Source organism: Ailuropoda melanoleuca, chromosome 11 (assembly GCF_002007445.2).
Source record: "Ailuropoda melanoleuca isolate Jingjing chromosome 11, ASM200744v2, whole genome shotgun sequence".
Lineage (NCBI taxonomy): Eukaryota > Metazoa > Chordata > Mammalia > Carnivora > Ursidae > Ailuropoda > Ailuropoda melanoleuca.
In genome coordinates this window covers 108,889,761-108,912,328 of record NC_048228.1, presented here as the reverse complement: position 1 = coordinate 108,912,328, position 22,568 = coordinate 108,889,761, and the positions used below count along the sequence as shown (strand labels likewise).

The 22,568-nt window shown below is 44.3% G+C and overlaps 1 protein-coding gene across 4 annotated transcripts in view; it reads left to right on the top strand.

Annotated features, from left to right (window-relative positions):
* The window catches only part of FAM193A (family with sequence similarity 193 member A), a 113,548-nt gene that overhangs the window by 19,699 nt on the left and 71,281 nt on the right, over positions 1–22,568 (top strand). For 2 of the 4 annotated variants that reach the window (XM_034672205.1, XM_011221429.3), the window contains 3 exons: positions 17,246–17,403; positions 18,147–18,314; positions 21,506–21,740. In XM_034672205.1, coding sequence (XP_034528096.1) covers positions 17,246–17,403; positions 18,147–18,314; positions 21,506–21,740 — 561 coding nt within the window. The remainder of the gene's footprint in view (positions 1–17,245; positions 17,404–18,146; positions 18,315–21,505; positions 21,741–22,568) is intronic. The other 2 variants (XM_034672204.1, XM_011221430.3) reach the window with 1 other exon arrangement.

Genomic DNA, 22,568 nt, shown 5'->3' with positions numbered 1-22,568 from the left:
AGGAGCCTGATGTGGGGCTCGATCCCAGAACGCCACGATCACGCCCTGAGCCGAAGGCAGACGCTTAACCGCTGTGCCACCCAGGCGCCCCACTCTTCCTGTGCTTCTGCCCTTGCTCATGTTCGCACTCTCTCTGTCTAAAGTAAATAAATAAGGGGCGCCTGGGTGGCTCAGTCGTTAAGCATCTGCCTTGGGCTCAGGGCGTGATCCCGACGTTCTGGGATCGAGCCCCGCATTAGGCTCCTCTGTTGAGTGCCTGCTTCTTCCTCTTCCACCCCCGTGCTTGTGTTCCCTCTCTTGCTGGCTGTCTCTCTGTCAAATAAATAAAAATAAAAAATCTTAAATATATATATATATTTTTTAAAAGATTTTATTTATTTATTTGTCAGAGAGAGAGCACAAGCAGGGGGAGCGGCAGGCGGAGAGAGAAGCGGGCTCCCCACTGAGCAGGGAGCCTGATGTGGGACTCGATCCCAGGACCCTGGGATCATGACTGAGCCAAAAGGCAGACGCTCAACTGACTGAGCCACCCACACGTCCCAATAAATAAAATCTTTTAAAAAGTTATATTTGTTATCACCACTACTCTCAACAGAAAAGTCTTTAAAGTGGAGAGGCTTTGGAGCCCACAGTGATGGATACAAATTTTCCAACATTCGGATTTTGCCTGAAAGCTTGGATTTTGATTGGCCACAGATAGTGTCAGCTGTTTTCCTTGAAGTGACAGGTTCATTTCATTCATTTTTGAGAAACTGTCCACTATCCAAGTCTGAATAACCTTAGTTTCGTATGTCAGGCACCCTGATGTACCCTGGCAGAAGTGGCTCATCCAGCTCACAGTACATGGTGTTTTTATTGGGAACATTGCTGGGATGCTTCAGACGTACATCCTATTTCATCACACAGAATATTCAAAAGGCGTGTGCTTGAGGGTTGAGATTTAATATAATGATTTTAATGCATCAAGGGCATTCTTTAATGGAACTTGCTTTTTTTAAACTAAGTGTGTGGAAGTGAAGAACGGTGGCTACTAGCACACTTCGTTGTGCAACTTTCATTCTTGCCACAGTGCTGGCAGCTAAACCCCGCCATTGCTTTTGCATCATCACTGCAAGTGTCAACACAGGGAAGAAGGCAAATAGCCTCTAGATATTAATGTGAAAATAATTTTGACTAGTGGACTTGCTGAAAGGGTGTTCGGGACTGCTATGGGTGTACGGACCATGCTTGGAGAACCACTGTTCCATTGGAATACAGTGGTCCCCCTGTCTGCGATTCCACTTTCCGCTGTCTCAGTTCCCACAGTCAGCCCGTCCAGAAGCAGGTGATCCTTCTCCTGACATGTGGTCACAAGGTCAGCAGTAGCTTGATGCTAGGTCACAATACCCATGTCACTCACCCCCTTCGTCTCCTACATGGGCACTTTATCATCTCACATCGTTGCAAGAAGAGGGGGTGAGGAACAGTAAGACATTTTGAGGGAGAGACCACATTCACACAACTTTTATTACACTGTATTGTTACACTCGTTCTAGTTTATTATTATATATTAATATTACTATTATTTTAACTATTGTTGTTAATCTCATGCATTGCCTGATTTGTAAATTAAACTTTATTGTAGGTATAGGAAAAAACATAGTATAGATAGTTATAGATAGGGTATAGTATATTCGTCGATTTAGGCATCCACTGGGGGTCCCTTGCTAATAAGGGGGAATGACTGTATGTCTTTTTCTTATGGATGTAGGATGTATGGGGCTTCTTTATGTGTGCCGAACATGACCCCTTTGCTGGTTTTATGCATTGCAGATACCAGCTGCCTCTTTTTTGCTTCCTTTTTCACTGTTTATAGTGTCTTTTGATGAATACAAATTCATTTTATTTTAAAGATTTATTTTATTTGAGAGAGAGCAAGTGAGCAGGCAGGGGAGGGCAGGGGAAGAGGGAAAGAGAGTCTCAAGGACACTCTACACTGAGCCCAACACGGGGCTTGATCTCATGACCCCAAGATCATGCACGACCTGAGCTGAAATCAAGAATCGGACGCTTAACTGACTGTATCATCCAGGCGCCCCGAACGCAAATTCATTTTTAATCTAGTCCAAGTTCTCAAATTTTTCCTTAATAGTTGCCACTTTATTTAGTTCTGTTTATTAATGGTTTTTCCTATCATGACATCATAAACATATTTTTCTTCTTCTGTTAGTACTCTCCAAAGAAATATGTGAAGGACAGATGCAAGCAACCATGTGAATAATTTTAGTATTTTAGTAGCCACATATCAAAAACTAAAATAAAATGGGTGATATGACAATCTGTTTTTTCCCTCAGTGTATCCAAGCTATCATTTCAACCTGTACTCAACATTTAAAAAGTCAGTGCTATTTTCAGTATGTTTTGTACAAAATATTCAGAGTCCTTTGTATCTTGTACATGCACAGCACACATCACTTAAGGTGCTCACATCTCACAGGCTCAGTAGCCACATATGACTAGGGGCTGCCATAGTAAACGGCAACAGTCCCGTACTTCTGTTGTTTTGCCTTTCATGTTTAGACCTGCAACCCTCCTGGAATTGAAATTAAATTTTTATATGGTGTGAGGTAAAGGTCAAATTAAATTTATTTCCTTGTGGAAATCCAGTTCCCTAGCAGTGTTTATTGAAATGACTGTTGCTCCCTCCTCCTACCTGCCCCCACTTCTTAGCACCACCTTTGTGATAAATCAAGCATCTTTATATGGGTGGGTGTATTTCTGGGCTCTGTGTTCTGTTCCGTTGTTTCGTTTGTCCTTGTGCCAACAGCATGTTGTCTTAATTACTGTAGCTTTGTAGTGAATCTCATTTTCAGAGAAAAAGTGCTCTTACCCTGTACTCTTCAAACATATCTTAGTTATTCTTCATTCTTTGCATTTCTGTAAAACTGGAAATAATCTTGTCATTTTATACACATGCACAAACCCACACTAACCCAAAATAGAAAAAACAACCCTGTTGGGATTTGATTGAGATTACATGGAGTCTATACATCAGTAGGAGGAAAATTAAATTCTTTCTAACATTCTTAATAATTTAATAATCCTGGGCCACGTAGGTGGCTCAGTCGGTTGAGTGTCTGACTCTTGGCTTCAGCTCAGGTCATCATCTCACGGGTCTTGGGGTTGAGCCCTGCGTGAGGCTCCTCGCTCAGTGGGGAGTTTGCTTGTGGAGTCTCTCTCTCTCAAATAAATAAATCTTTTAAAAAATCTAATAATCCCATTGAGTATGGAGTTTTTTTCTATTTATTAGTGTTTTATATTTTTCAATGTCATACCATTGGTCCTTTAAAAGGGTGGGGAGCTCCAGGGTGATGTAGTCGGTTAAGCGTCTGACTCTTGGTTTTGGCTCAGGTCATGATCTTGGGGTCATGAGATTGAGCCCCACGTTGGGCTCTGCACTTGGTGCAAAGTCTGCTTGAGATTTTCTTTCTCCCACTGTCCTTTCCCCCCGCCTCAAATACATAAATCTTAGAAAAAAAAAATTGACCCATAGGTATTTGACTTTTATCTATTCTATTTTAAATGATACCTTCTCCATTCTTCCTCCTCTAACTTTATCGGTATGGATGTATTAACTTATTGTTGTATTTTTTATTTATCTAATTTATTTTTTAAGATTTATTTATGAGAGAGAGAGAGAGCATGTGTGTGTGCACGTGGGGGGAGGTAGAGGGAGAGAGAGAGACTCTCAAGCAGCCTCTGCATCCAGCGCAGAGCCTGACATGGGGTTCTGTCTCACGACCCCGAGATCATGACCTGAGCCAAAACTCAAGAGTTGGACGCTTAACCGACTGCACCACCCAGGCGCCCCAACTTCCCTTTTTAAGTTGTTAATTGAAAGGACATTGCAAGACGCCTGTTTTATGAGTCAAACAGGTCTTGGACCTTACTTTTCTCAATTGAAGTGGAATCCCAATTTTTTTTTTTTTTTTAACAGTTGCAATTTCAGGTTACAGTCAGTTTGTCTCAGATGTTGTTTGTATTGCTGGATAAGCCTGCAACACTCATTAAAAGACTTCACACAGATGACTTTTACTCACCTTCTCAACCTTGGTCACTGGCACAGCACTGAAGACCACAGGCAGAGTGAGAAGTGGAATATGAAGGAGGAAGTTCCAGAGAACATCTGATGTTTGAGACAGAGATGAGTGAAAAGCAGACATCGGAGAAGTAGAAAGAAAAAGTGTGATAAACGGAACTAAGTGACAGTAGTTGTTTAAAGGATGGGGTGGTTGGTAGTTGTTGAGCCTGGGATTTTATTTTTTTGCCCTTTACTTAAAGGTAATAAGCTACCTTGTTACTGTTTCATTGTCGCTGGCAGGGGCATGAGACTCCTGGGTCAGAGACAAGGACTTTATTGCTCACAGTACGTCAGCTATCATGAACGTGTCTGCTCCCCTTGCTCCCTCTCCCTCCCCAAATCCCATGTCTGTGAAGTGGGGAGGCCTACATACATGCTGTGGGTACAGTGAGTTTGTGTTGGGGTTCGGGAACACTGAGCGTGGGGATCTGCCACTTTTGTAGTGTGTAGTAGGCAAGCCTGCACTTTGTCTCAAGGTTTTCTGCTGCATAAACCCTGAGAAACAGCCCCGGAGGGGGAAAATAGGCAGAGGCTTATAGCCTCGGCACATCCATCAAGACTGGGAGCTGGTATGAGAAACCCATGGAGAGCTGTCTCCCAGCCGTCCTCCCAACAGACATTTTAAAAAGTTAACCAAGAAAAGATATGAAGTGTTGAAGGTGGCAACAAAGAGATTGTGTCTGACCTTTGCTAGATTCATGTTAGTGGAAGTGTGGGAGCAGAAGCCAGACTGAGCTGCTTGAAGAGTAAATGATGGGCGAGAAAGCTGAGCAAGTCAACTCAAGGTGCTAATTTCTCAAGGGTTAGGGCGAAGTCAGGGAGGACAGACTGGAAGGGGAAGCTGGAGGGAGGCGCTGAGGACACTTAACTATGGAATGGAAGAAAAAAAGCTGCTGTTGGGGAGAGGTGTTCTCCAACCCCCACTTAAATTTCATTTTTTATTATGTAATATTTGAGAGAACTAGATGCATATGTATACATGTATAATCATGTTATGAAGACAGTTGAAGTGACCACGAGCCAGCGTCAAACCCAGGCCATTCCTGATACTCGGGTGCCTGTGTTTCCCCTCCCCCATCTTTCCTCCTCCTCATTCTGAGTAGCCACTGTCCTTGAATTTTATATTTATCATTTCCTTATTTTAAAGTTCCTTTAAAAATTTTATTGCCTCTATGTGGATCTCTAAAAAGTTTAATTTTGTTTGTTTCTGATCTTTATGAAAGTGGTGTATGCTTATGTTGTCTTATGCATCTTTGTTTATGAGATTCTTCATACTTTCTTCGTAGCTGCACTTACTCATTTTCACTAATTCATCCATGATTTACATACAGTTCAGTGTGTTACAGTATATAATTTATTCCTCAGTAATTTTGTTAAAAGATACAAAGTTTTCCTTTTTTTTTTTTTTCAATGATCAGTGATTTTTAAAAATGACATCAGGGTATTTGTATACCTTTCTCCAGGTACTCATTTGTAAGAGCTTTGTTAAAAGTGTATGTTGGTCAGGATTCTCCAGAGAAGCAGAACCAGTGGTGGGTCAGGGAGAGGTAGACAGATCAATAGATCGATAGAGAAAGAAAGGAAGGAGATTTATTACCGGGATTGGCTCATGTGGTCATGGAGGCTGAGAAGTGCCACAGTCTGCCTTCTGCAAGCTGGAGACCCAGGAAAGCTGGTGGTGCCCTTCACTCTGAGTCCAAAGGCCTGAGAACCAGGAACGCTGACGTCTGAGGGCAGGAGGTGGATGTTTCAGTGGAAGCAGGGAGAGTGAATCAGCCCTTCCTTTTTTGTTCTGTGCAGACCCTCCGTGGATTGGATGACACCCACCCTCACTGGTGAGGGGATTGTCTTCATTCAGTCTGTGGATTCAAATGCTCATCTCTTCCAGAGACACCCTCACAAAACACCCAGAAATAGTGTTTCGCCAGCTGTCTGTTATCTCTTAGCCCAGTCGAGACATAAATATTAATTATTACAGTGCTTATCTATGAAGTAGAATTGCTGGGTTGTAAGTAATTCAGATGCTTACATTTGTAAGACACATCGGTTTCCCAGGTGACTGTTCAGTTTCTGTCCCCGTCAGTAGTGTTTGAGTTCCTGTTACTCATATTCTTGCCCACACTTAGCATTGAGTAGGCAGTTTGAACTTGTTTGGGGGTGGGAAGGAGTAAGGTAGAGAAATGGTGGCGCCCATGAGGTTCCGCTAGGACAGGGGAGCTTGGATATCTTTCGAGAAGAATCATCCTGCTGAGACAGGATTCTCAGGCAAGGCTGTGTAGGTGTACAAGTAAGGTGGGCTGGGGAGTGTGGAAGTAGAGAAAATTGCTGCCAGAAATCTTTTTTACAAAATTTTTTTTGATAGGGAGAGTGGATCTCACAAGACTGGGAAGGAACTGAGGAGTGGCTAAGGTTTCAAATTGTCTCCTTGAGAAGTAAAAACAGTGAGCTGTCAGGGTGTCCAGGTTGTGGCTAGCCTGAGGTCCCTGTTGAAGATGGAGACACTGCTGTGCAGTGGCCCTCACCTGCCCATCACCCAGCAGCATCCCTGCATCCCCAACATGTGCTTGTTGGACAAGGAGAGCAAGGCAGGGCTCGTTGGGAAGGGGCAGGGTGGCTGCACAGGCTCAGCAGAAGCCAAGCCTCCAGATACCTGCTCGGTTCACCCCCTCCCACAGGCACACATCATCCCTTCCGCTGGGCCTATGCTGCACATACCCACCCCAGCCACAGCCGCTTTGTATTGGATCCTGTCTCCTCCAGCTCAGGGTGTCTCCACAGGCCCAGGACAGGATAGGCACCCGCGGATGATTTTTGGATGAAGGAATGAGCCTGCCTTTAATTTATATCAGAAGATAATGTTTTAGGACCTCATCCTACACAGTAGAGTTTACAGCTTGGGAGGCTGTGGATGTATTTGCATGGAAATCTGTGAAATCTCTGACAGTTAAAACAGTTTTTGTTTGTATTCTGGTAATGGGGAAGGGCTTGTTCGCATTATTGGAGGGCCTGCTGTGTATCAGAGGGCTTTTGCTCCTGCCTTCTGTGACCTGGTGAGCCTGGGTGCACTGCTTGTCAAGGCTACTGAGGAAGGAACGTAAGTTATCTTAAATCTTAGGTTCTTTGCTGAGGCCAAGCAAAGACCCACCGAAGGTATGGCCAGCTCTGTGTGGGAGAAATTGAGACAGGCAGAGAGGTGGGATGGTCGAGATGATTTGTAGAGAGCCCTACATGAATACGGGCCTGACTCCAAAGAGCCTGCTACTTAGTCAGAAACAGGCCTATGTTGAAAGTTAGAAATTTGGTTTCAGTTAATCAGTCATCTGTCTTTTTACAATAATGTTAATTTGAGTAATGATTTTTAGGTTTTTAAAACTTTAAGTTGTAGGGGCGCCTGGGTGGTACAGCGGTTAAGCCTCTGCCTTCAGCTCAGGGCGTGATCCCGGCGTTATGGGATCGAGCCCCACATCAGGCTCTTCTGCTATGAGCCTGCTTCTTCCTCTCCCACTCCCTGCTTGTGTTCCCTCTCTCGCTGGCTGTCTCTCTCTCTGTCGAATAAATAAAAATAAAATCTTTAAAAAAAAAAAACAAAAAAACTTTAAGTTGTAGACCAGCTTGGGTTTTTTGAATCACACAAAGGCTTAAAAAGTATAAGGTATATTTCATTTTACTCTTGTGTATGTTTAAGTAATGAAAAATTTAAGTCTGGCGTGGGGGCGTGGGAGATGATACTTGGGAGAATTATTGCTTCTGTGAAGGAGTCTGTGTAGCACTCAGGCATCCTGCCACAAGGAAGACTACTTGGCAAATTAATATTCTGTTTTTCTGTTTTCAAGGTCATTTTAAAGGCTTTCTTTTGATTCTGGACAATTGTGTCTTGGTTCTCATATATACCATTGAAATAGAAGTCTTGCATTTTACATTAAGGAACTAGGTTCTCCCAACAGTTATTCTGCCTGTGGGTCTCATCAAGGCATATAGTCTCAATTTAAACCAATCATTTAAGAGTTTGCTAATATTTGTTTGTATCTTGAACGTTTGCCCTGTCGGGTCTTGGTTCCTAATACAAACATGTGAAATTCCGTCATAACGAGCATCATGAAAGTGGTTGCTGATACAGTTTGTCACTGCTGCTCAGAACTGTCGGATTGGGAAGACAAAACTTGAATCAGCCTCATAGAAAGATAATTTAAATGGTGAGCTGTGTCTTTTCTTGCTTAATATTATCCTTTTGAGATTCATTTGTGTTGTTGCATCTATCTTTTTTATTTCGAAGTAATATTCCTTTGTATGGATGAAGCACGATTTCTTTATCCATTCACCAATAGAGGACATTTGTGTTTTTTGGTTTTGGCTATTAACAGTAAAGCTGCTAGTAACATTTCAGGAACGCCTGGGTCTTCTAGTTGTTCAACATCTGACTCTTGATTTCAGCTCAGGTCTTGATCTCACAGTCGTGAGTTTAAGCCCTGCTTAGGGCTCCTCGCTGGGTGTGGAGCTTACTTTAAAAAAAAAAAAACAGAAACAAACAGTAAAGCTGCTAATAACATTTGAGTACAAGCCTTTTGTGGACTTAGTTCATTTGTCTTTGATAAATACCTAGGAATAGAATTGCTACGTCATGGGGTGAGTGTATGATGAACATTTTAAGGAACTGTCTTGGAATTTTTCAAAGTTCTTGTTAAACTGTTTTCCATCCATGTATAAGAGCTCCTGTTGATCTGTATCCTTACCAAGCCTGGGTAAATTGACAGTCCTTAATTGTAGCCATTCTAGTGGCTTGTTTGACTGGCATTTTCTTAATGATTTGCTGAACATCTTTTCATGTGCTTATTTTCCATCTGTATCACTTTGGGGGCATGGCTGTTCAAATCTTTTGCCTATTTTTAATTAGGTTGTTTGTCTTACTATTATTGAATTGTGAGAGATCTCTATAGTATATTCTGAATACAAGCCTTTTATCAGATATGTTTTTCAAATATTTTTTCCTGGTGTGTAGCTTACCTTTTCATTACAGAACACTATTCTTTGAAGAGCAAAATTTTTAAATTTGATCAAGTCCATTTTATCAATTTTTAAATGATTTGGGCTTCTTGTGTTCTATGTAAGTAATCTTTGCTACTCAAGGTTATAAGATTTTTCGCTGTGCTTTTTTTTCCCTAGAGGTCTTGTGTTTTGAGCTCATACATTTGCTCTGTGATCCATTTTGAGAGAAGTTTTATAGCTTTTGTAAAGTAAGGTTGAAGTTCATCCTTTCTGCATGTGGATATCCACTTGTTTCAGAACTATTTGCTGAAAATACTATTTTTTCCTTGTTAAATTACCTACGTATCTTTGTAAAAAATCAGTAGTGTTTTTTTTTTTAATGTGTGGGTCTACTTCTGGATTCTGTCTTCCACTTTACATACATACCCATCCTTTTGCTAGTACCATACAGTCTTGATTCCTGAAGCTTTTTATAGTAAGTCACGAAACTAGGTAGAAGTTCTCCAGTTTTGTTCTTTTTTCAATAGTATTTTGGCTCTTCTGTTTCCTCTGCATTCCCATATAAGGTTTAAAATCGTCTTCCAGTTTCTACAGAAAAGCCTGCTGAGATTTTATTGAGTCTATAGACCAATTTGGGGAGAAAAGATTATCTTTTTTTTCTTTTAAGGTTTATTTATTTGAGAGAGAGCGAGAACGCGAGCTGTCATGAGCAGGGCGAGAGGCAGAGGGCGATAAGCAGACTCCCCTCTGAGCAGGGAGCCCTGTGCAGGGCTCTATCCTAGGACCCCGAGATCATGACTTAAGCCGAACTCAAGAGTTAGCTGCTCAATGGACTGAGCCACCCAGGCTCCGAAAAATGGCATCTTAATAATATTGAGTCTTTCAGTCTATGAATGTGGCATGACTCTTCATGGATTTAAGTCTTTTAAATTTATTCTTACAGTAGTTTTGTAGTCTTTAATGTACAGGCTTTGTACATAGTGTGTTAAAAATTTTCCAAGGTATTCTGTATTTTCTTGCTATTTTAAATGGTACTTCTAAGAAAATTCATTACCTAATTGTTTATTGCTAATACATAGGGATACAAGGATATTGACTTTGTATCCTGTGAGAGCTCATTTATTTGTACTATTGGTTATTTGATAGATTCCTCAAGACTGTCTACATAGATGATCACATCATCTACAAATAATTTTTTTTTTCGTTTCCAGTCTGTATGTCTTGTTTTGTTTGTTTGTTTGTTCTTACTGTATTGGCTAGGACCTCCAGTATGATGTTGAATAGGAGTGGTCTAAGCAGACACCCTTCCTTGTTAAAGAACTTAGTCTTTCACTATTAAGTATGATGTTAGCTGATTGTATATCAGGTGGGAAAAGTCTACTTCTGTTTTTAGTTTGCTGGGGATTATCATGAATGGATATTTAATCTTGTCAAATTCATTTTCTACATCTATTGAAATGATACAGTTTTTCTTTTTTAGTTTGTTAACAAAATTAATTATGGTGATTTTTGAAATGTTGAATGAACCTTGCATTCCTGTGATAATCCACACTTGATCATGATGTATTATCCTTTCCAAAGGTTGCTATATTGGCTTTCCTGGTGTTTTGTTAAGGACTATTGCATCTGTGTTCACGAAGGATAATAGTCTGTAAGTTTCTTGTCTCACAATATCTTTGTGTGGTTTTGGTATCAGGGTAATTCCTCGTGGAATGAACTAGGAAGTATTCTCTCTTCTTTAGTTTTCTGGAAAAGTTCGTATAGGGTTAGTATTATTTCTACCTTAAATGTTTGGTAGAATTCACCAGTGAAGCTATCTTGACCTGAAGTTGCCTTATTAGGATGGTTTTGAACTATGAGTTCAATGTATTTGATAAAGGCTATCTATCTCTTCCAGTGTGTCTTACTAATTTTTGTCTTTAAAGAAATTTGTGTAGTCGTTTTACAGTTTATGTAAGTCATGTCATTATGCTGTATAGCACATACAGTTATACAGTACTGTATGTCAATTATATCTCAGCAAAACTGGGAAGAAAGAAATTTGCCCATTTTATATCAAATATTTTGGCGTGAAGTTGCTCAGAATATTCTCCTACCTGTTTTTTTAATTTCTGTGGGATCTGTAGTGATTTGACCCTGCCACTTTATTCCTGACATTAGTTGTTTGAGTTTTGTCTGTTTTTTCCCTGAAAGCCTGGCTATAGGTGTATCATTTTTATTAGGTTAAGAACCACAATTTGGTTGAATTGGCTTTCCATTTTTTGGTTTCATTAACTTCTGCTCTTAGGTTTATTATTTCTTTCAACTTCATAGTTAATTTGTTTAATTTCATAAAATCCTATTTAAGCATTTCTTTGGCTGCGTCCTTCAAATTTTGGTATGCTGTGTTTTTCGTTCTGTTAGAAGTATTTTATAATTACCCTTATTATGATTTTCTTTTGACCCATGGATTATTTAGAATTGTGTTTTTTAATTTCCAAATCAGATACCTTTTTCTTTTCTTTTTCTTTTCCTTTTCCTTTCTCTTTATTTATTTGAGAGAGAGAGAGAGCACGAGCAGGGCGGAGAGGTTGAGAAGCAGGCTCCGCACTGAGCAGGGAGCCTGACATGGGGCCCGATCCCAGGCCCTTGGGATCATGACCTGAGCCGAAGGCAGACACTTAACTGACTGAGCCACCCAGGTGCCCCCTCAGATACCTTTTTGTAATTGAAGTATAATTGACACAACATTCTATAGTTTAGTATAACATAATGATTATTTGTATATATTACAAAGTTAACATCTGTCACACCATACAGTTACCAAATAAGGTTTTTTTCCTTGTATTGAGGACTTTTAAGATCTGTTCTTGGCAACTTTCAAATTTGCAGTACAGTATTAACCAAAGTCGCCATGCTGTACATTATATTTCTGTGACTTATTTATTTTATAACTAGAAGTTTGTACCTTTTGACCCCCTTTTTGTTATTATTAGCTTAATTATGTTGTAATCAAAGAACATACTTAATATGTGATTCAGTTTTTAGAAATGTATTGATTTGTTTTATGGCCAGTTTTGGTTAATGTTGTGTGTGCATTGGAAAGAATTTGTATTCTGTTGTTAAGAAGAGTGTACTAAGAATGTTAGTTAGTTCAAATTGGTTGATGGTAGTGTTCACATTTTCTGCATCCTTTCTGATGTTTTCGTCTAGGTCAGTCACTTGAAAGGACTGTTGAAATTCCAAATGCAGCTGTGGGTTTGCGTATTTCTCCTTTTAATTCCTGCTCCATGTATTTTGAGCTCTGTTATTAGAGTGCTTACATATTTACCACTGTTACTGCTTCTTGTTAAATCAGTCATGTTATCATTATTATTATTTTATTTTTACCAACATCATCTCCTTCATTGCCACTAACAGTCCTTCTTCTAAAACCAGCTTTCTCTGATATTCATAGAGCTACCCAGCCTTTTTAAGTTAGTATTTGCGTGCAGTATGTCCCCAACCTTTATTTTTAACCTACCTGTGTCTTTATAATCCACTGTAGAAAACATGGTGGCTCTTGCTTCTTAATCCAACCTGACCATCTCTTCTAACAATTGGAAATTTTAACTATTTCCATTTAATGTAATTATTGATATGTTTGAATGTAAATCTACCATCTTGTGTTTTTTTTCTTCTTTTTTTTATCCTTTTCTTCCCATCTGTTGTTTGCTGCTCTTTCCTTCTGTTTCTTCTTTTTTTTTTTTTTAAGATTTTATTTATTTATTTATTTGACAGAGATAGAGACAGCCAGCGAGAGAGGGAACACAAGCAGGGGGAGTGGGAGAGGAAGAAGCAGGCTCACAGCGGAAGAGCCTGATGTGGGGCTCGATCCCACAACGCTGGGATCATGCCCTGAGCCGGAGGCAGACGCTTAACCGCTGTGCCACCCAGGCGCCCCTGTTTCTTTCTTTTCTTTTGGATTAATTGAATTCTTTCTTTCTTTCTTTTTCTTTCTTCCTATCTGTCTTTCTGTCTTTCAGTTTTTCTTTCTGTCCATCCTCCCTCCCTCCCTCCTTCCTTCCACGCTCAGCATGGAGCCCAATGCAGGGCTTGAACTCCTGATCCTGAGATCAGGACCTGAGCTGAGATCAAGAGTCAGTTAATGACTGAGCCACCCAGGCTCCCCCTGAATATTTTTTATGATTCTATTTTACCGCCTCTTGGCTTATTACCTGTATCACTTTGTTTCATTTTTTTTAGTGGTTCTAGAATTCACAGTATATATCTCCAACTTTTCAACTTCTACTTTCAAAGAATATTATATACTTACTATGTAGTATTAAGTGCCTTAAAATATTATACTCTTGAGTTCCATCAGTTGTGCAGTCGTCTGTTATCTTCTTAAAAGTCTTAACATGAGAAGAGTCCTTGCCTCCCCCTTTATTGTGTTGGTGCTCTTCACTCCTGCATGTAGCTCTGTTCTTCTGTGGCTCTTCTTCAGGGGCTGCCGTTAACATTTCTTGTAGTGTAGGGAGCTTCTGTTTGTCTGAAAGCTTCTCTTTTGCTTTCATTTTAAAAAGTTATTTTTTGTTCAGAATTCTAGGTTGTTGGTCATTTCTTTGCTGGCTTCCCTAGTTTCTGGTGGAAGCATGTTGTCATCCTTGTCTTTGCTCTTGTGTGCAGCCTGCTTCTCAGATTTGAACTTCATCATTGCTTTTCAGCCCTTTTACTGATGTGCCTTGTTGTGGTTTGCTTTCTGTCTATTGTACTTTGGTTTAGATGAGCTTTTAACATATGCCAGTTTACAGTCTCATCAAATATTGGAAATTTTCAACAATTTCTTCATATAACCTTTTTTTCTGGGACGCCATTACCCACATGTTAGACATCTTGAGTTTTGTTTTAGAAATGCTTTATTTTTTTTCAGTCTTGTTTTTTGTTGTGCCTCATTTTGGATTTTTTATTGCTTCACACTTATTGATACTCTGCTGTAAGATGTATTTTTCCTCTCTAGAAGTTCCATTCGCCAGTTTTTTACATCTTTACTTTCTCTCCTCGTCATGTTTGTGTTTTCCTTTACTTTACATACAGAGTTTATAATCACTAGTTTCAGATTCTTGTCCTTTAGTTGCATCATTTTTGTTGTTTTGGGGTCTGTTTCTATTGATCGGCTTCCCTCATGGTTATGTGTTCTGTTTTCCTTGGTTTTGTCATTAGATGCTGGACTTTGCATATTTTACATTGTTGAGTTGTGGATTTTGTTGTATTCTTTTCAGTTGTGTTGGACTTGAACAGAACATAATAACTGAAGTTAAATTTGTATTAGATGAGTACTAGAAGGTGACACATGTAAGGATTTACTATATAGCCATCATGTGCTATTTTTAAAGGCCTCATTTCATCCCTTGTCACCAGGAAATATTACTTTCCAGGTTCTTGGTTGCTGTTCTGAGTCTGTCCTGTGTGTCAGGCAGCATCGTTGGTGCTAGTGTACAGCGGTGAGCAGGACAGAAAGGGTCCTGCTCTTGTGGAACTGAGCTTCCAGTGATGAAGACAGGTAAAAAACAAAACAACAAAAGCCAAACGAGAAAACAAGGGAAACACCGATTTCAAATAGCAGTTTATGACGTAAGAGATGAACATGGGTGATTAAGCTCAGGAGATGGGCAACCACACCAGTAATTTGAACGGGGACACTTTTGCATCTGGAACAGACTGTTAACTAGTAACAGGAGATCAGCTACAAATATCTGGGAAGGGAATGCTAAGAGTCCGGCCCCGGCACATCTAGGGAGCAGCCACTACCAGGCAGAGGTGGCCTAGGGAGAGGACTCCAGGCAGGACACCCTTGGGAGAGGATCTGTGGGTGGCAAAGCAGTTTCTGAGAAGCTGCAGGCCGGGTCTGGCAGGCTGTCATGGGAGTGTGCAGCTCAGTCCCCCTCAAGCCTCTGAGCGGAGGGGACTGGGAAGCCTCCGCAGTGTCCCTCCAGCCCCCTCTGCTGGCAAGGCCCCCACACAGCACCGCTGACCGAAGAGCCGTGTTTGCTGGGTGCTGCTCTGACACACAACAGGATTTGGAGCAGAGAGGCAAAAAACTGATAGCTGGCTCTACCTGCCTCCCTGCTGAGGTGTGACTGATAGAATTCCATCAGTCTGTGAGGCCATTCACAGATTCAGTGGATTAGTGCTCTAGGCAAAGCCTCGAGTGCAGTGAAAGAAGCAAAAATGTGTCCTGGTAAGACTGGTAAGAAATTTAGAGTCTGTTTCTAAGTGGTATGGAAGGTTCTGTGCAGGGGAGTGACAGGGTCTCTCCCACTTGAACCACCACTCTGGCTGCTCCTTGGGGAAGGGCCGTGAGTGTGGGTGGCAACGGTGCCGGCAGAGAGCTGCCGCGGGTGGCAGGCAGAGGTGACAGTGGCTTGGACTGGTTTGAAGCAGTGGAGGGAGTAGCAGGAGCAGATCGTGCATCTGCCGAGGACTGGAGTCACCCGGGGAGCCTTGCTGTTGGGTTGGAGGGGGTTGGAGGAGAGAGGAAACCTCCTTCGTGCAGTGCACGGACCTGCTGCTCTGGGGGGACAGCCTGGTTCTGCCAGCACTGCCGTCAGACCTGTCAAGCCTTTCTAGGCGCCGTGGGTATTAGAATCGTCTCGTATTCAGGAATCTAGTCCAATCTGCGGAATACTCGAGTGTCTCCCCTGGGTGTCAACAAGGGCCCTCAGGGATCACCAAGGGTATGTCATGGGGGTGGAGGGCAATGGTGCCTGTCCTGCTTCCTTGGCCTTCCCTGCTCTGCCTGGTTGGAGAAGGGGCTCTGGGCAAGACAAGTTGTGGGGGTTTTCCATTCTTTACAGGCTGTCTGTGGTTCTCTTTGGTGACCAGGGCCCGGGGTCCTAACAGGTGTCCCACTGGTGAGTGGCTCTTGCTTGTAAGAGGCCCTTCTTTAGGGTTTCCTAGACTTCGGTGCGGACTCCTCACTGTCTGCCTCGGACCCTGTGTCACCCCACCCCCACCCCTGCTCTGCCCCCGGTATAATTCTGGGACCCACTCACTTAGCAGGAACTTTTTCAGGTGGGGTTCTTTGATGATGCAAGCCCCCACTCTCGGAGCTGACTGGGACCCGGCCTACCATATGATGGAGGCTGGCTCGCTGCTGCTCCCTCCCGTGTCCATGTGCCCGAACTCTAAGGGGCACATGACAGGCCCAATTTTCCTGTGCTCCATCCAGTAGCAAGCTGGGGTGGTGCCTCAAGTGTCTGACCACCCTGAGCAAGCACCCAGCAGAAGCCACAGCCTCCAAGGGCTTGTCTCCGTTCTCTTCGCGTGTGTGCACTCCCTTCACGGGCCCCTCCTGTGGCTCTGCCCTTCTCCTTAGGCTGGTGGGGTGATGGCTGTGGGACTGCTAGCACTGCCCTCTTAGTGCCCTTTCTTCACCGTGGGGATCATCTGCTCTAGGACTGGAGCCCATGTGTCCATATTGTAATAGAATACCTCAGGCCCTGTCACTGAGGAACAGTGTGCCAGCTGGGTGGGTGTGGGGTCATGTCCCAAGATAGGAGAAAGGGGGGTTTGGTGGGGGGGGGCACGAAGGTTGTATTTATGCTCCTTGTAATGGCTGTTGATGGAACCTTCTAGGGGCTGTTGGGTTCCAGGCATGAGGGTTGGAGCCTGCTTCATCTTGCTGTCTTTGCCCAGAACATTCTCTTCTCCATCTTCCTGTCCCTCAGTCAGAGCAGGCGGCACAGCTGTGGGGTTCCACGGAGCCAGAGGCCTCTGTTCTGCAGGCCCACTGCTGCCTGCCGGGCTTGCAGAGGCCACCAGCCTTGCACTAAGCGCCATCCCAGGCGGGTGCAGGGCATCGTTGGAGGAGGTGCCCGACGCTCTGGGCGTTGCACGTGCTGATGAGGACGTCGAGAGTGGAGCTGCTCTTTCTAAAGCATGAGAGAAATACTGTTATTGACTGTCTTCATGAGATTATGGTAGAACCCTCCAAAGGTAATAAATAATTGGCTGCAAACAAAATCCTTGAGTGTCAAAGAGAAAGTTACCCAGATGACGTCATTGGAGATCTTGTCAGTATCTAAGTTTAAATTTGTTTTTAAAAGGCATTTTTCTGACATGTTAATAACAAATTTGTACCATGAACATTTGAATATAGTCTATTCTGTTCTCTTTTTAAAGCAGGGCCAAGACTTTCTTCTTCACTCCCCTCTTGGTGGGTCTCAGCCGGAGGCAGGCGGCGGAAGGCTAGCGCTCGGTGCTCAGACGCTGCCCTCGGCGGGGCTGGGCGCTGCCCCCTCAGACACTGCGTGCGCCTGCGAGGCCTGCAGCGAGCGCAGGTACCAGTGTGCGCCCTCGGGACAGACGGGAGCAGGGCCAACCTGACCCCCTGCTGGAGCTGTAACGGGAAAGGGGCCATTTCCATATAGACGGCAGACATTTGAGCCATTCCTGAGGACTAAGACGGGAGCTTGTGTCAAGCAGAAGAACCAGATGGATGAGGCTCTTCCGCGTCCCTGCCCGTGAGGGCTGACAGGAGCAAGCTAGTACTCAGAAGGGGAGAGGAGGCCGGCCTGGGTAGAGGGAGAGCTGCGCCTTCCCTGGGAGGCTGAGCGGGCTGGCACTGCAGCTGCTGAAGGGCAGAGGGGAGGAGAGGCCATTACCTGGGGCCTCTGAACCGGCTTTGCACTCAGCTCAAGACGGAAGCCAGTGCAGCCAAGTGGGGAGCAGGGGCTTCATGGGGGCGTGAGAGCAGCCTAGCCTGATGGGCACCTCGAGAGGGAGGGGAGCATCGGCAGTCTCGACATGGGACGCCAGGTGTGTTCACTCCTGTTGTGCAAGGAGGGGCTGTACTCTCCTGGGGATGGGGGTTTGGGGAACCAGACAGCTGCGGGCACCAGAAGCCCGTGCTTGTCATCAAGCCTCCCTGCACCACAGCAGATGGGAGCCAGCTCCAGGAGCTGAGCAAGGTGGAGGGTGCCGGTGGGAGTCCGTCCTCCATCCCTTTAGGCTGTCTAGAGGGTGAAGGGTGACCCAGACCGTCCACTAACCCTGACCTCCTTGCTCTTGTGCCGTCTCACAGAGAGATTTCAGCAGAGACAGACCGGGAACCTCAGCAGCTGCAGAACTATTGGTCAGAAGTGCGCTACATGGTCCGCTGCATTTACCGCCAGGCGGGGACCCCACTGGCCGACGACCAAGACCAGAGTCTCGTGCCCGACAAGGAGGGGGTGAAGGAGCTCGTGGATAGGTACACGTTGCCCCTTTGTCATGTCCCTCCCTCACCTGCTGCCCAGGAAGCCTCCCCTGTGCTGGGGTGGGCTCTCCCTTCAGGATCCAGTAAGTTCGGCCGTGCTTGCTCAGCCCCCAGTGCACTGCCAGTCTTCAGCAGACAGACTGCCAGAAGCAAGCCCTATGGGTAAAGTTTCAAATTCTAATTCTGATGAAATGCTTATTGCCTATATAATAAAAAAAAAATGAATCGACATGTTTCTGTCATTTCTTAGTGTTGAGAGTGACTGTAGTATTACTTGCTGAGTACTTACTGTGCCAGGGACAATGCTGAGCACTTTCCCAAGCCCTCTTGCATGTAATCAACCCAAGGAGAACAGGCAGTTATCCCAGTATTGAGGTGAGAAGAAGAAACTTCCACAAGGTCAGGCAGTTTGAGGACGCGCCGGTGCAGAGTGGAGAGTCCGGTGCAGCCAGGCCTGTCGGCGTGGTGTTTCTCAGGTGGGAGTGGCTTACGACTCAGTGTCAGTTCTTCAGCGGACACCTTGTGCCCGGTGACAGTACAGAGTTTGAGGTGGGCATGATTTTTATTGTTCCTTATAGTTCGTAGCATCTTTTTTTTTGAAATGTTCCAAATAAGAGGGATGAATTTGAGCTAGACATTACATGGATCGATTCTCCTTTTGTTTTTTTTTCTCTCATTTTGAATGGGGGTTTCATAGAGTCTTACTTGTTGTACAGTACAGTTTATCCTGTAGCTAGGAATAGTGCTTGGCTGTGGGTTCTGTTAACTAGTGCACAAATCCAGCCAGTGTGTTTAGGGCTTGACCTCTGAGCCCCCAGCGTTAAAGGAGATGGTTCTGGGTTGTGTGTGCCTGTTCTAGAAGTTAGGTTTCCTAATGAATATGAGGAAAAAACAAAGAACCTGCCATTCAGGCACATGACTTCATAGACTGCCAATGCTTAGGAAGCCGCTGGAGTCGACTAAGAGGTAGCGGAAGGCAGACTCGGTAGGTGCTAGTGCCCTTGAGAGATGTTAGGCGGAGTATAAAGCTGAAAACGGGGATTGCTGAGGTTTGGGAAACAGCATTGCCCTGATAGTGAAACACAGTGTTAAGAATGTGGAAATGTCACACCCCCAGCCGGAAGTCTGTCTGTGTCAGATATGCTGTGTTTGCCCTCGTCCTCACCTCCAAGAACGCAGGTGCTTTTGTTGTTTACATGCCGATGCACATCAGGAGAGGGATGTGTGTAAAGCCCATTTCTGGGAGTCTGTACAGCTGTTGGTGATAACCCTTTCCTCCTCTCTATGGCCCTTGGCATCCTGCATGGTCCTGTGCTGCCCTCAGACTGTTCTTCACTGTGTTCCAGCTGTGCTGGCTCCCACCCTTCCTCTGCTGGCAGCGCTTGCTCCCGCCACAGGGCCTTTGCATTTGCTCTTGTTTCTGTCTGCAGTGTTCTTCCTTTCTCAGGGTTTTTTTTTCTCCCTTCCATTGTTCACATTACTTTTCAGAGTCACCTTCTCAAAGAGGCCACCCTTTGTAAGACCCTGGGTGCCTCCCTGCCATCACTCATTATCCCCTTGCCTTCTTTTTTATTATGTTGCTACCATTACCCAGAATTCCATCATTTCTGTGCATGCGCCATAAGAGTCGTGAGGGCGGAGAGTTTATTGCCTTGGCTTCTTCAGTGCTGCGGCTTTGCCACCGTAGAGAGCCTTCAGTGCACGTATGCCAGTGTTTGTTGAACGTATGTACAGCTGAGCCGTCACAGCGTCTTTGGCATCTTCCTGCCTCTTGGTCATACAGCTTTTAAAAAATCAACTTGTGGAAGGACCACATGGCCATTTCATTAAATTTCTAACATACGGAAATGGACAAAGAAATAAAACAAAATGGATGTTTAATTCACATCTGGTCTGCTTGCAAGTTTGGTTGTCCCTCTGTCATTTTGAGTCTTCTGTGGCATTCCTTTAACAGATGAAATACATTCTATTTCACAGGTCAGTTGTACCGGTAATTAAAATTGTGATTGCTATGCTAAAACACTAATATATCTTTCTGAAATGTGCTGACCCCAGTGGGAAGCCCATCAGCCACATTTTGTGTAAGGCTTCCCATGCTCCATTGCTGGGTTTTACTTGCCTCTTGTCTTTATAACTTAGGTGGTGCACTAATTTAAAACTGGAATAGATGGCAACTTACGTTCTTCTCTTTTGACCAAATGTGATGCCCAGAAGGTAAAAGGACCCATGATGTAAAATCCAGGAACTGTAGCTTGATGTTTTACAACTCGTGTCTGATAAAGTGCTGGCCTCAAGTGCTTCCTCCTGGTGGCGGTTCGCAGACAGATACTCTCGTCCCCCCAGTGGTCCTGGGTTTCTGTCTGCAGGTTCCTCCGAAGTGCACAGTGAGAAGCAGCGGCCACTTTAGTAGATGATCTCCCGATCAGGAAAGAAATTCATAAAAATGTTAACTGCTGTTGTGGCCTGGTGGAAAGGCACATGTTAATTTTTCCCTTCTCTTCAGTTTAATTTTATACACTTTCATTGGTTTTTTTGTGGGTTAACTTAAAAAAGAGACATTGTTTCTACAGTTTCCTCTGATTGTAAAAATAATACAAGCCCATTTGGATTATATACTGAATTCCTAGAAAGAAGGACAGCACAGTCTGCTCTAGAGTCCTCCAGGCCGGGTATCACCCCTGCTGGGATGGTTGCTTTTCACCTAACACACGGGCATTGAGAATTAATTGTCTTCAGGCTCCTGAGAGAAAGCGCCTCCCTCTCAAGACAGCTGCTGAGGTGCCAGTGTGTACGCTCTGCCACCTGCTGGTTGTGTGAGTTCCCAGCATTTTACCCAGCCCGTGTGGACTTCGGTGTTTAGCTGAGCGATTAACTCAGTGATTACCGGGTCAGTACATGTGAGACACAGTGCTAGTGCAGAATACGTTTTGAGTAAATACCGGGGTTTTTTTGTCAGTTAGCTGATGACTTTGTAGTTCTCGATGTTCTCTGTGCCTGGGCTCCTCTGTGTCAAGTGGGGTGATAACACTTCTCTCAGGTGTCGAGAAGATGGTGGTTGTTGCCATTGTTGGGTGGGAGCCTGTGGAAAGGCTTCAGAACGTTGTTCCCCAATAGCGAGCAGTTCCGTGGAGGGCCCTCTGCAGGCGTGTCACGGGTGAGCGGTGACTCGTCTCTTCTCTGTGCAGGCTCTGTGAGAGGGACCCCTACCAGCTGTACCAGCGGTTGGAACAACAAGCCAGAGAGTATGTGCTGGAGATGAAGGTCCGACTCCTCCGGCAGCTGTCAGCTGCATCCAAAGTGAAAGCGCCATCCGCCCTGCAGGGCCCTCCGCAGGCACACCAGTTCATCTCTCTCCTTCTCGAGGAGTATGGCGCCCTCTGCCAGGCGGCACGCACAATCAGCACCTTCCTTGGCACGCTGGTAAGAGAGAAGGCTGCCTTTCTCTGGTTCTGTTGGGAAGAACTATAGAGGACGACTGTGGTCGGGTGAAGTTGGTGTGAGGCTTGTGTGTTGATCTTGTGCGCCATCACAGTCCCCTCCTTTGCGGTGTTCAGGCACCAAGGAGAGAACCTGATTCCTCTCCCCTTTCTCTTCTTTCTGGACTTTGCTTTGGGATGAAAGTGTTGCGTGGATTGATATCCGGGTGACACATCATGGAAATACAGTTTGGAGACCTTGAGGCCTAGGGAGCGAGAGATGGGGACAAAATGAGGTGAGGACCAGTGTGTGCGTTAATAGGGAGAAGAAAGAGAGATGGTTTCTGTCTTAAGCTGTTAACTGTTGTCAGTGTGAACACGCAGAGCATGACTCCTATAGAGAGCACTTGCTTCCAGTCCTGTGGCTTTCAGTCATCGATTCCACAGTCCAGACCGGGGTTAAGGATGGGTTCACAGAGTCCAGTAAGAACCCACCCCACCCCTCACCCCCATCCCCATTTGGTGGTCCTAACAAAGGAGACAAGCGGGTGTGTTCTTACGGGTCTCTGACCACCACACAATGTAAATTAGCACACACAGGTAGAAGGAGGCATGCGGTAGAGTCACAGTTACTGGAAACCAGCCAAACTGGGCATCAGAAGCTTCAGTCAGTCGTGTCAGCTGGTGCAACTGCTGATTTCAGGGAGACCAGGCCCCCCGAGAAACGAGTCATTCATGCTTTCCAGACTGTTAGAGAAATACCAATTTGCTGATAGTCTGGGGACTTGGTCACCATTACCTAAATGTTGTTATCAAATAATACTTCATTGGG